This window comes from Schistocerca serialis, chromosome 10 (genome assembly GCF_023864345.2).
Source record: "Schistocerca serialis cubense isolate TAMUIC-IGC-003099 chromosome 10, iqSchSeri2.2, whole genome shotgun sequence".
Classification (NCBI taxonomy): Eukaryota; Metazoa; Arthropoda; class Insecta; order Orthoptera; family Acrididae; genus Schistocerca; species Schistocerca serialis.
In genome coordinates, this window is record NC_064647.1 from 188869741 (window position 1) to 188883942 (window position 14202).

The 14202-nt window shown below is 40.1% G+C and overlaps 1 protein-coding gene across 1 annotated transcript in view; it reads left to right on the forward strand.

Annotated features, from left to right (window-relative positions):
- LOC126424665 (uncharacterized protein CG43867) overlaps positions 1-14202 on the forward strand; it is a 448798-nt gene that overhangs the window by 343102 nt on the left and 91494 nt on the right. The window contains exons 13-16 of the mRNA XM_050087395.1: positions 2574-2735; positions 4089-4268; positions 6371-6476; positions 10110-10222. Coding sequence (XP_049943352.1) covers positions 2574-2735; positions 4089-4268; positions 6371-6476; positions 10110-10222 — 561 coding nt within the window. The remainder of the gene's footprint in view (positions 1-2573; positions 2736-4088; positions 4269-6370; positions 6477-10109; positions 10223-14202) is intronic.

A 14202-nucleotide genomic window follows, 5' to 3' on the forward strand; every position in this document is an offset into this window, starting at 1 on the left:
GAACAGCTGGTTGCATGAATTCAACCGAGTGAGGGAAAAGTATGCCTCGTGTGATGTGTTTAACATGGATGAAACTGGATTTTTCTACAATCTTTTTCCAAATCACACCCTGGGGATAAAAGGTGACAAGTGTCATGGTGGAGCATGAAGCAAACAACGTGTGACTGTTGTACTGTGCTGTAATGCTGATGGCAGTGAGAAGTTTCATCCCTGGGCTATCGGTAAATCCAAGAAACCACATTGTTATAAAAACATAAATATAGACACTTTACCTTGTATCTACTCTCATCACAAGAAAGCTTGGGTCGATGGCACATCATTTCGCAAGTAGCTTCTTCGTTTCAACAGTCGAATGGTTGTTCAAAATAGACATGTTCTTCTTACATCGGACAGATGTACTGCTCATAATGTTCATGATCTGAACCTATCCAACATAAAGGTTCAGTTTTTTCCACCCAATGCCACAAGCCGCCTTCAGCCTTTGGACCAAGGCACAATGTCTCTCATAAAGAGAGCTTATCGTAAGCAACTTGTAAGAGCTGCAGTTCGTGCTTCTGAAAACAATAGTGCAACCCCAAATTGGAATCGCAGCAGCCTGGAACTCAGTATCGCCACATCATATAGGGAAGTGCTTTAACAGAACTTGGAGACAGAGCAACACTGAAGATGTCCACGAGTTAGAAGATGCCACTTCACTTGATGAATGGACAGTTCTGCAGGACGTTGTGAACCCTGGGATTAGGTTCGAAGAATTCATTAGTGTAGATGACGATGTTGTCGTATGTGCTTCTATGTAATCAGATGTGCCAAAAGCTGTGAATGACATGCAAGAAGGGCCATCAGAAGAAAGTGAAGAGGAAGAGAATGCAGATACCATTCCACCTACCTGTCAGGAGATGTTTACAGCCTTGGACTGTTTACAACGGTTCGCTTCAACATCTGACGTCACTGCTGGGTTTACGGATGCTATCATTACAATTGGTTGTGAAATTACAAAATATTATCGTTCCCATGAACGTCAGCAAACCATGACTGAATTTTCTCCAAAAAATTAATATACATAATTTGTGAGTACTTGGATTTTACAATCACTTTATAGTGTTATAAGTCTACAATAATGTGATTGATAGTGTAGTGTATTACACATTAGTGTACTGCTGTACATGTGTACCTATTGAAATCTTTGTTTTTCACTTAACACGAATTTTTTTAACATGAACTCCTGATTTTTCGGTTCCTTTGGATTCATGTTAACGAAGTTTTACTGTACTTACAAACTCACTCATTGAAAGCTGTAGGGTATCTCCCATTGATCTAGAAACATGAAATTTGGTGAGTAGCAAGCTTTTACAATAAAACTAGAGGAAAAGTATGAAAATGTTTATCTGTAATTATATCACACCAGAATTTTTTTTTTTTTTTTCCCTATGTTATCAGACTGTCTGTCCATCCATCTAGCTGTAGCCTAAGAAATCTTTTTCTTAGGACTGGGTTGATGTATTGAGGTCTATGATGCTGTGGTAGTGCAAAATATTTAAGCTTCTAAGTCAGCACAATCAATAGCTACAATCATATATGTCACACATTTTGTTACTCACAAATTCATTCATCAAAACCTAAAGGGTACTTCCCATTCAGATGGGTTCACAAATTTTTGACAAGAAGCAGGTTTCACCTTTTCCACTCTCCTTCAATTTTTAAGTGTGTTATTTATTTTACTTCTCATTTCTCTACCTCTTCTGCCTTCTTTACAACTCTTCTGTCCTCCTGTCATCTATGGACTGCAGCTGACACTGTGCTTGCCTGTATGCTATCTTTCACCTGTCTTGTTTCATCTTTGTCCTTGTAACAGATGGGATTCTCTGAACTTGGGCGGTGCGGCAACCATCCCCCAGTTCTAACCTTCTCCAGATCAAATACCCCTTTTTTTTCCAAAGGAAGGAACTAACAGTTCCACGAGATAGGTATTATTTTTCTAATTTTAAATATATCTATCAGCAGTGATTGGAGTTTTGCCTTCTGAAGGTAAACACTTGCAGCCAGTCTGTCTTCTTGTATTTTATGGTTCTCTCAAACAAATTTTCATTTTAGTCACATAGAGAATATCAGACATAACATACAAATGTGGCAATATACTTCTGATTACCAAAATAAGTTGAGTATCTGAACCCCTTTTTTAGAGCCCAGATTAATTACAAAGTGTACCCAGTCACTTTGTGAAAAGAGTCCACAAAACTTTTCTACCACCTTCCAGGCAATTTTCAACTTATTTGAAGTTGTGATGCTAGAGTAAAACACTTGCACTGGGATGTTTGCTGTAGAATTGTAATAAGAATTTCTGTACTAATGTAATATATGATAGTTCTCAGCTATAATTCTTGATCAACATTAACACTGCACAAAGCCATGGAATTGTAAATCAGTATAGGTATATGCCTGATTAGTAATTACATCCTAGTAACCACAAATGAATTATTTCTTAATTCAGAATTAATTTACTCATTTTATTATAAACAATAAAGTTTTGAATTATACTTGTAAACTAAAAAGTGAATTAACTTATTTTGTGGCAGAATGTGCAGCGCCGCAATGCTACAAAGCTGCTCCTGGGCCGGGAAGACCAGAAGCCGACGGTGCAGGGCTGGCTGACCAAAGTGAAGAATGGACATGCCAAGCGCTGTTGGTGTGTCCTCATCGGTAAAATGTTCCTCTACTTCAAGTCACCCGGTGACACTGTGAGTTGATCCACAATTACAATTTTATATTTCCATTAGAATACTGCACACTGTCATTACTCTCTTTGAAATAATACATTCTTATCCCTCAGAACTGTGTACAAAACAAAGTTTCAGTAACCTTAATCTCTGGGCAAGTGACAACTGCAGCAAGCTCCCAATTATCTGGGTGTGGAATATTCAGTTTGCGGTTTATCTGTGGATAGTTCAACAATTTTTGGAAAAATAAATGATGCCTAAAGTATTCTGTTACAATAAAAATGAATATTTTTGTTTAGAATACACTGTCTTGTACAAGACCCACATTGTAGTAGTATAAGACAAGTGAGAACTCAATCCCATTGTTGCACGTTTGTGAAATTTTTGTTTTGTTTCCCATTTTATCTTGAGTTAAGTGCAGGGGCCCTGACCTGGTAACTTTTTGCAGCCCGTTTCCTGTCGATGCATTTGCCAAGCCCTTGGAGCTAAGTATCAATAATTTTCATTCCTTGTTTCCGGTCCATAAGTAATTCGGTGGGCTTTCAGAAATGATGTGTAGCATGTTTGTTAATATGGTAAACAGTAGATTCTGGTAAAAAATTCTATTTCAGATAATCCGTGTGTTACGATTACCCATGCAGTCTTGGATACACATTAATTCGGATATTTGTGTGCAGTATTTACCATCATCAGTTTATATTTTCATGTAGAATCGCAAACAATTCTTTTGAAATATGTGTTGAATTTCTGTGGCCAGTTATATTGAAGAATAAAACATTTTCAGAAATAATTTCAAAGAATTATTTTGTTACATAAATTGAAGGTGGAGGGGGGAGAAAGGAAAGGAAAGGGAGGGAACTTACAATATCAGATGCATCGGGACTTGATGCGGAATCAGTGGCAGTGAGTGAAAATGCATACCAGACTGGGACTCAAACCTGCGTACAAGGCAGTTGCGTTAACCATTGCGCCATCTGGAGACTTGTGTTTATCGAAAATGCATGGACTATCTAAGCACGCTCCTTGGTAGACCCAGACTCCCACCTAGTGCCACCAATGTGCTGTCCCTGTCCATGTCCTCCATGCTCACTAACTTTTAGATTCCCACCAGAAGTCAGATGATACTGTGCATCCACACTGAAGGTTGTGGATTCATTGTCCATCAAGATGAATCAGTTATATGAATGTGTGGTGTCTGCTCTCCCCTCCACCTTCAATCTACATAATATATATCCAGCTGCAGATTCCATGTTCATATAATTATGTTGTTATGACTGTGTTATTTTGTTTGAAACAAAAGAATATCAAATCAAGAAAATGACCATTTTGAGTTTCACAGGTTTCAGAAGTGTCGCACTTTCATTGTGTTTTAAGAATCCGATGGGGCAGATCAACATGCGTGACGCCCGCGTCGAGGAGGTGGACCACGTGTCAGACTCCGACAGTGAGGATCGCGACCCTGACGGGCAGCCGGGCCCGTCCGACCTCACTGTCGGGATTTTCCCGTCGCACCAGGGACCGACGTACCTGCTCGTGCCCAGCAAGCAAGAGAAGGTTAGCTGGCACAGCAGTCACTTTTTCTGCTGTAGAAAGAAATTTGTGAAACTAATGTGGCTGTTACTGATATATTTGTGGCCTATGACCAGAATTATCCAGAAAGTAAATTTTCCAAATAGCTAAAAGATAACTTCCTATTTTTTGTGAGAAGCAGGTGAGTGCACATGAAAGATTTAGGATGTGACCATTGGCACATCGGGAGTGTTTGCAGTATGGCTTTTGTACATCCCAAAAATGACAGTTTGATTCCTCCTTTCACCAGCTGTGACATTTTGAACTCACTGAACCTAGTATCAGTTGAAATTTATCATCAGCTCTGTGCAGTGTATGGTCTAAATGTTGTAAGCAAGCAGGGGGTGCATTGCCAGGACAGGCTGTTTTCTAAGGGCTATAATAATTTCAATGATGCAGCAGTCTTGTGGAGATGTGTCAATTCTCACGGAGTCATTCACTCTGCAGCAGAGTTACAGTGTTCCTGAAACTTGCTAGAAGGTTAAAAATGTATGCTGCATCAGGACTCGAACTAGAAACCTCATCTTTTACATATGACGCATTTACCAACTGAGCTATACAGGCATGAGTCATGAAATAACCTATCACTTGATTCTGGATGTCCCTTTCTCTTACTTTCTCTATTTCACAGAATATTTGTGGTTTAGTGTATAGGAAAGTGCCATTGTTGACTGGCTGTGGGAGAACACAGGATAACTTAGAATTTATATTTGGTGTTGCAGCTTGCAGACTACACAAAATGTTCGGTAGCGGCTACGATGCAAATGGTCCTCGAGGTTACCAGTGTTGTACGTAACTCTTACTTTTCTTGCTTTTTGCTTTGGTTCTAGCTTTGGTAACATTGGAGGCAGTTAATAAGGTGATTCCACTGACTGTACATCTTTGTTCCATTTGTACGCACTACTTTGAAAGCTGCAGCTCTGTTTTACTTCACATACTGTATTGTTTACTGAGCAGAGTCAACAGACACAGCACCATTTGGAGGTCACCTCCAGTTCTACTGACGAGGAATCGAGCTCACAAGGGGAGGCCCTGATGATGGGATCACAGAATTACTTCAAACTTTGTACAAATTTAGTAGGCCATTATAACAACATAATGTGCAAGTAGTGAGGTGGAAATTCTGAGAAAATTGCAAAACAAGTTTTATGCATCTATTATGTGGCTTATGCATCTGTGCATAGGTGCCAGACATTACAGTTCATAATGGTCTAGTGACTAGCATTCGAACTCCATAAGATGACCGCGTATGAGACGATGGTTCACCTTCCACTCAAACATATTTTGTAATCTATATTTTTTTCATCACTGGTCGCATTATTTAATTTATATGACATTTGAGAAGTAATATGATTAAATGAAACCATATGTATTTGCATGAAGTTTTAATGAATTTTTGTCTTACAATTTTTAATTAAATTTGATTATTAGAACAAACATATTTATAACTGTCCACAAAAAAAAAAAAAATGAAGAAACACATAGAGTTTTCATGAAAATGTATGCCTGTTGTGATTTGTGAAATTCCTTATACATTCAATCTGGTAAGGTACCAAGGACTGCTTTGCACCTTGATGCTTTGAGCTGCAGACACACAGGCAGACCCCATTTGTCATTTAACCTGTGTAGCGGTGAGATGTTGTTAATGTAGCAAGAATAAATAGTGTAGATGCAAAATTTTTGAATATCGCAGAAAATACACATTTTAACCACAAAAATTAAGGTGACTCCCTGTTCTGTGACTGCTGCAGAGAACGAATTTCATGACAATTTGAACCGTCTACTCATCCACGAACCTCTCGCAAAGTACGAACACTAACCACTCGACAACACTGACTTCTTATGGCCGGCACCTATGCATAGATACATCAGTTACATAATGTACGTGTAAAACTTCTCTTGCAATTTTCTCTGAATTGCCAGAATAGTGCACATTAATATTTGCACATTATGTTGTTTTAATGGCCTACTAAAGGTGTACAATGTTTGAAGTAAATCCATGATCCCAGTGTTGTGCCCCCCTTTTGTCAGATAAATAGTGAGGTACAGATTTTGCTGACAAGTGTGTTTTGCATTGTTCCACACAGGACCAGTGGATGTACCACCTGACTGTGGTGTCTGGCGGGGGTCCGAGCGCCGGCACGCAGTACGAGCAGCTCGTCCAGAAGCTGATGGAGACTGACGGGGATCCCAGTGAGTGACCCTACCTCCACTTCCTCTGTGTGCCTCTGGCTATTTGCTAGTTAGTTAGTTGTCAGAATAGCACATATTTTACATATTTCGTTTATACTTCTGTACTATCCCCTGCCTCTCCCCAACTAGGTTCTCATCAACATCATCACCATCAGGAATTCATTCCAGTGAGCCGGGTAGGAACTTTGTGAATGATGTATCTCCATTGATTTCTGTCCTGGTATATATTTTTCTCTCCTCTGCATCAAACGTAGAGCTGACCTAAGGAATTTCATTTCACAAGCATGTATCTGACTCTCTTATTTATGACACAGGTCTCCAGACTATACAACGTGATTTGCAGGAGGTACATTTTATACTTGGTCTGCTTAGCTCTTAAAGAACACCTTTATTCCAGATTAGATTTCCTACTTAGTGGAAGAAGTAGAATCCTTTTGCTAATCTATTTAAGACTTCTAGTTTGGCACTTCCATCACTTGATATGACACTGCTGAGATACTCAAAACTTTTCACACATTCGGCCTTCTCTCCTTCCAGTATGATCTTACAAGGTGTGGGTGCCCCAGCTACTCATCTTCATTCCCACTGTCTTACTCTTACTCTCAGTCAACTTGAATTCTTTAAATTTTTTATTCCAATAATCCAGCATCCTCTGAATCTCTATTTCTGTCTCTTCCCAAATAGCGATGTCATTAGAAAAAGCAAAAGCATTGAGATCATCATTTTCTACTTCCTTAATTTCTTTCATGATTGTGTCCAAAAGCTTAGCTGGGTGGTAATGTGCCGGCCTACAGTGTAGCGGGCCCAGGTTCGATTCCCAGCCGTGTTGGAGATTTTCTCTGCTCGTGTACTGGGTGTTGTGTTATCCTCATCATTTCATACTCATCACCGGCATGCAAGTCACCCAATGTGATGTCGACTGAAATAAGACGTGCACTTGGCGGCCGAACTTCTCCAGATGGGGCCTCCTGGCCAACTGTGCCATATATTCATTTGATTTTTTTTCAGGATTGCGTCCATAAGCGTAAAAAAGAGTAATGGGAAAGTCAGTGCTGAATACCTTTCTTTGTCTTAAACTGTTTTGATCTTCCACCTCCTGCTTGTAGACTGCTTTCACAATCTTCATACAGTATCTGAACTTTTTTAATTAATGAATCAGGATGTAATCTTACCCTCCCACACATCACCATTAAATTTCTCTGTCTCTGGAAAAGTTTCAAAAGCTCCGAGAGGCATAAGATATACAAAATAAAAAACTTTTTACTTTTCTTCATTTTCTCTTGTTGCTGGCTGCAGTTCTTGTGTCTAGGGGTACATTCTGGAGGCTGAAATTTTGATTTGATTCCAGTTGACTAAATAACTGATAAAGATTTGCCTGTCTTACTCTTGAATTTTATTCTGTGTCACATTTTTCAATATCACGCCGTGCTTACAATTTCCACTTCTATAATATCACAAATCACATTGCTAGTGTCAATCATAAAAATACATCCGATTCCATCAGAGGCATGCTTACTATTACTTACATTCTACAATACTAACAACATTCCAAAGAATTTACAAAACTAAAGAGTTTACAAACTTTCTTGATGGAAGAAGAAGTTATGTCATTATTTTATAAATAAATCCAGAAATAAATTTAATAAATATCATCAGATTGTGCAATTAGTAATAGGAATTTTTAAGTATGCCAGATATTTTGTAATTTCAGATATTTCTAAAAGACGAGTAATTTTAACCATTAGTACATATTGATTGTGACAAATTAATTTCGTTTTATACATTTTAGTCTGAAATGTAATACATCATATACAAAATCACATTAAATTCGTATAGTTAAACAGCTGAGATAATGTTCACCTATACAAGTTACTTGGTATCGACTATTTCTATTAAAAAAAAGTTAATTTTAGAGGAGGGTGTCCCATTACTAGGGACATTATGTTTTCTCAAGCATATCCATATTTTACCCCTTGGTACACTGTCATATGCTTTTTCCAAATCCAGGAACATTGTTATCAGATCCTTTCCTTTTCCTCAATATTTATCCATTAACTGACAGAGGGAAAAAATGAGGTCTGTTGTTACCCTCTTACTTCATAATCCATGCTGTTGTTCCTCAAGTTCATGTTCTAGGCCTTTTCTGAGTCTCTGTTCTCTGATTTTTCCAATTACAACAAGTCAATGTGATAGCAGTGTAATTTTTCAGTAATTGGTGCACTTCTTTGTCTTTCTTTCTTAACCAATGGTGCTATAATTCCTGTTTTCCAATCATTGAGATTTTGTTCTATTGTGTGAAAAAATGAGTTGTCTGTAATATGGTCTCAATAGGAAAACGGGAAAGGGTGTCCCTTAGCAAGGAAGGGGTGCGGGGAGGTGAAGTGCATAAAAGTTATTTCATTTCTTGTCTCAAAAAGTATTGCATAGTAATTCATAAACTTTAATTTTATCATCAACCAGGTGAGATACCTATGACATTCTACAGAGATTAAGCCAAAGAAAAATGTCCCACTTCTGCCAGCAGATTGCTGTACGTCAGTGGGGTAATGAAGATCACGGAGCAGTTCAATGAAAATATACAAACGATTGTAGACTTATATTGCTAATCTCAGTGTATTCTAGATCTTGGAACATGTATTCTCTTCACGTATGTGGTTTATGGAGAAGGGAAATCTATACAAGAATCTACACTTATTCCACAATCGGAGATTTCACAAAACACAGCTTGGCCTGTTTGTCACCAACCCACTTCAAGAGGAAGAGGGAAGGAAGAATAGGCTTAACATCCTGTCAACATCAAGACCATTAGAGACAGAGCACAGGCACACATTGCGTCAAGGGTGGTTCAAAGGAACTGTCCTGGCATTTACCAGGAACAATTTAAAGAAATCACAGAAAACTTAAATCTGGATAACTGGACGCTGGTTTGCTCAGCAAAACTTGCCAATCCATTAAAGATGTGCCCTATAAGAGCCAGACTATTTATTCAGCCACAGATTGTTTTATTATGACATTAGGTGTGGCAGCTTAATACAACAATAAATATAATTAAATGTTAACAAAAACACAGTGATATAATTACTTAAAGGTTTAGTTGGTTCCAAAACTAACATCACACTACTGATACACTTTAGATTGTAACATTTTAGTTTAGGCTTGACTGCATCTGCTATGAATATCAGCTGTGACATTTGCACACACTGGTGACACTACAGGCCCTTTTTTTTGGCTGACATCAGGGCTGTGGTAATAACCCTGGCTCTCCATTGCTTCATTGTTCGTTCCCAGCTGTCTGTCTGAAAAATTGAGGAAATCTCTCTCCATAATGAAACATATATTTAGTCTAGGAAGGTGAAAGGAAGTTGCCATTTTCTATCATGGACCTTCAGCATACAGTTTTCCGTTAATATGCATAATACACTACTCTCTGCTGAAAGTACTGAGACACTTAATGTTTTCAACCCCTGCTTGTGTTATTTCAATAATCCTTTATTGAACAGCATGTATTACTTAAGAAGTGTTAATTTTTAAACACATTGCTTTTAGATGTGTCTCTAATCACTGTGAATGCACAGTGTAGTATTATTATAAGTTCATGCTCTGAGGCTTTGAAAGACATTCGGTGTTTTTCAGACTGCGTGCTGTGGAGGCACCCGCATTTGCTGCACAGCAAAGAGTGCATTGCCTCACCACTGACCACGCTGTCATCCGAGACGATACAGGCTGAGGCCATCAAGCTGTTCAAGGTGACTCATCATTCTAAAAAATGAAAGTAAAGTACTTGTGATAAGGTCAACCAGAGAGGGTGTTCAGTGTTCTGTGTGAAAGCAGAAAGGTTTTACCTCTCTCTCTCTCTGTGTGTGTGTGTGTGTGTGTGTGTTTGTGTGTGTGTGTGCGTGTGTGTGTGTGTGTGTGTGTGTGTGTGTGTTTGGAATTCTTTTTGATTTAATACATAACTACTGTCATTCCATGGCACTTAAAACTATCTTGTTATTCCCATGTCAATAAATCTCTTTCTTGAAAAATGACATTACTTATGGTGAAACTGCATGTTTATGTTTAAACCACTACTGGTCACTAGTCATTTTCAAGCGGAAGACTGGACAATTGTATGTCATATGGTACATAGATGTTAACCGGGGCATCTAGACGTGCAGTTAATTGCACATTCCATAACTGTGTAATTATGACCACTAAAATTTGTTTGTTTATCAGAATGAATGAAAAACATGTACTGTGCAAGACTCATGCTTACTTATGGATCAGTTGTGTGAGACATTACATAATTAGACACTCAAGTTGTGGTTTGATCTCATGTGACTTGTCCACTTGAAAATAGCTGTATTGTGTGTTTCAGGAGGAATAGCAAATATTTTAGGAGATTGTCAGACTCACAAAGGGGCAGACATGCCAGCAAGTACTTGGGTGAAAGCCCCGGTACAACAAATAGAAACACACAAAAATAAATAGAAATGTAAGGAGTACTCTTCTCTTTTGTGACAGGTTCCCTCTTCAGTGGAGAAACGAGTGTTCCTTTTTTTTTGGGGGGGGGGGGGGGGGGATGAGTAATCCCTCAGAACCATACCAGTTCCCCTTCTTTTCTCCCTTGGAGAAGGAAAGCTAGGACTGCCCCCCCCCCTCCTTTTATCTTAGGAATATTTTTACTAATAGTCTGCTGTCTTCAGTCTTGATATTTTAGGTATCTGTGTAGGTTCAACAATTTGCAGAGCTCCCACATTCAAGGACTCTGTAAACATTTTTGGGAGTAACATGTGCTTCAATTTATCACCTAGCTTTCCATAGGTGGTGCTGTTATTAAATAAATATATTATGCATTACATTGGAGGGTCATTATGTTGCAAGTTATGCACATAAGAACAGTCTGAAATGATATCATTTCATATACTGCATTCTCATCGATTCCATCATGATCGATTGATTCGTTATATTTCAGTGCATTCAATTCATTTCAGACACAGTTATAAATTTTACCAGGAAAATGTGTCACAAAAAATTAAAGAATGAGTGAGGATTTATTAGTGACTGTTATCAGTTGGCCATAAAATGTTTGTCTTGTATTATGATGAAAAACTTCCACATTTGCAGTTATACTTCAAATAATTTAACATAATTATTACTGTCGTCTGTGATCCAGATGACAATTCATGATTCAAGGATTTATTCTAGTAGGAAATGTCCCATTGTTCCTGTCACTTTTACAATAGTTAGATTGCTACTCGCCATAAAGATGACACATTGAGTTGCTGGCAGGCACAATGAAAAGACTGTTATACATTTAGGTTTCATCCAAACCCTTTGAAAAGAAAACACACGTATTCATGCAAGCAGGCATGCCATCTCTGCTTGCTCATATGAATGTGTGTGTGTGTGTGTGTGTGTGTGTGTGCGTATGTGTGTGTGTGTGTGTGTGTGTGTGTGTGTGCATACGTGTGTGTCTTCTTTTCTGAGGAAGATGACACAATGAGTTGCTGGCAGGCACAATGAAAAGACTGTTATACATTTAGGTTTCATCCAAACCCTTTGAAAAGAAAACACGTATTCATGCAAGCAGGCATGCCATCTCTGCTTGCTCATATGAATGTGTGTGTGTGTGTGTGTGTGTGTGTGTCTTCTTTTCTGAGGAAGGATTTGGCCAAAAGCTAAATGTGTCACATTTTTTTCATTGTACCGGTCTGCAATTCAATGTGTTGTCATTATGATGAGTAGCAATTATCTTTTTCCTAATATTGTTGATATTCCAATGCAGAATTTCCATTATTTGACTTTTTCTATGGTGCTGTTCATAATGTGCTCATATTTGGGCCTGTGCATGAGCACACAAAGTTTACATTAAAAGGAACAAATTTCATATCAAACCCACTGCTTTTGGTCAGTTGTAAACAATTTCTTTATTTAGTTGCATTTATATAATTTTGCAGAGCTATCAATTCATAGGTGAGTATTAAACAATTTATGAGGCAAGTTCTACTGAATTTTATACACTCCTGGAAATTGAAATAAGAACACCGTGAATTCATTGTCCCAGGAAGGGGAAACTTTATTGACACATTCCTGGGGTCAGATACATCACATGATCACACTGACAGAACCACAGGCACATAGACACAGGCAACAGAGCATGCACAATGTCAGCACTAGTACAGTGTATATCCACCTTTCGCAGCAATGCAGGCTGATATTCTCCCATGGAGACGATCGTAGAGATGCTGGATGTAGTCCTGTGGAATGGCTTGCCATGCCATTTCCACCTGGCGCCTCAGTTGGACCAGCGTTCGTGCTGGACGTGCAGACCGCGTGAGACGACGCTTCATCCAGTCCCAAACATGCTCAATGGGGGACAGATCCGGAGATCTTGCTGGCCAGGATAGTTGACTTACACCTTCTAGAGCACGTTGGGTGGCACGGGATACATGCGGACGTGCATTGTCCTGTTGGAACAGCAAGTTCCCTTGCCGGTCTAGGAATGGTAGAACGATGGGTTCGATGACGGTTTGGATGTACCGTGCACTATTCAGTGTCCCCTCGACGATCACCAGTGGTGTACGGCCAGTGTAGGAGATCGCTCCCCACACCATGATTCCGGGTGTTGGCCCTGTGTGCCTCGGTCGTATGCAGTCCTGATTGTGGCGCTCACCTGCACGGTGCCAAACACGCATGCAACCATCATTGGCACCAAGGCAGAAGCGACTCTCATCGCTGAAGACGACATGTCTCCATTTGTCCCTCCATTCACGCCTGTCGCGACACCACTGGAGGCGGGCTGCACGATGTTGGGGCGTGAGTGGAAGACGGCCTAACGGTGTGCGGGACCGTAGCCCAGCTTCATGGAGACGGTTGCGAATGGTCCTCGCTGATACCCCAGGAGCAACAGTGTCCCTAATTTGCTGGGAAGTGGCGGTGCGGTCCCCTACGGCACTGCGTAGGATCCTACGGTCTTGGCGTGCATCCGTGCGTCGCTGCGGTCCGGTCCCAGGTCGACGGGCACGTGCACCTTCCGCCGACCACTGGCGACAACATCGATGTACTGTGGAGACCTCACGCCCCACGTGTTGAGCAATTCAGCGGTACGTCCACCCGGCCTCCCGCATGCCCACTACACGCCCTCGCTCAAAGTCCGTCAACTGCACATACGGTTCACGTCCACGCTGTCACGGCATGCTACCAGTGTTAAAGACTGTGATGGAGCTCCGTATGCCACAGCAAACTGGCTGACACTGACGGTGGCGGTGTACAAATGCTGCGCAGCTAGCGCCATTCGACGGCCAACACTGCGGTTCCTGGTGTGTCCGCTGTGCCGTGCGTGTGATCATTGCTTGTACAGCCCTCTCGCAGTGTCCGGAGCAAGTATGGTGGGTCTGACACACCGGTGTCAATGTGTTCTTTTTTCAATTTCCAGGAGTGTATGTTGTGTTGTTTTGGCTAGCTGAATTGACTTGTTGGAAGTGTAAGTGCAAATGTTGATGTTGCTCACTGAGGACGGCAATGATCATGTGCCCAGATGTTGGTAACCACTAATTACTTGTTCATTATTTTTATCTGACACACTTTGCCCATAACACAAACAAATGTGTTATTCTTACATGTGATTTGATGATTAGCAGCTGGGAGGTATGGAACACTATTCCTAATTATTCACTGAATGTGAATTTCGTGATGTAAGTTGTAGTGGGTGTACACTGAGGTGACACAAAAGTCACAGGATACC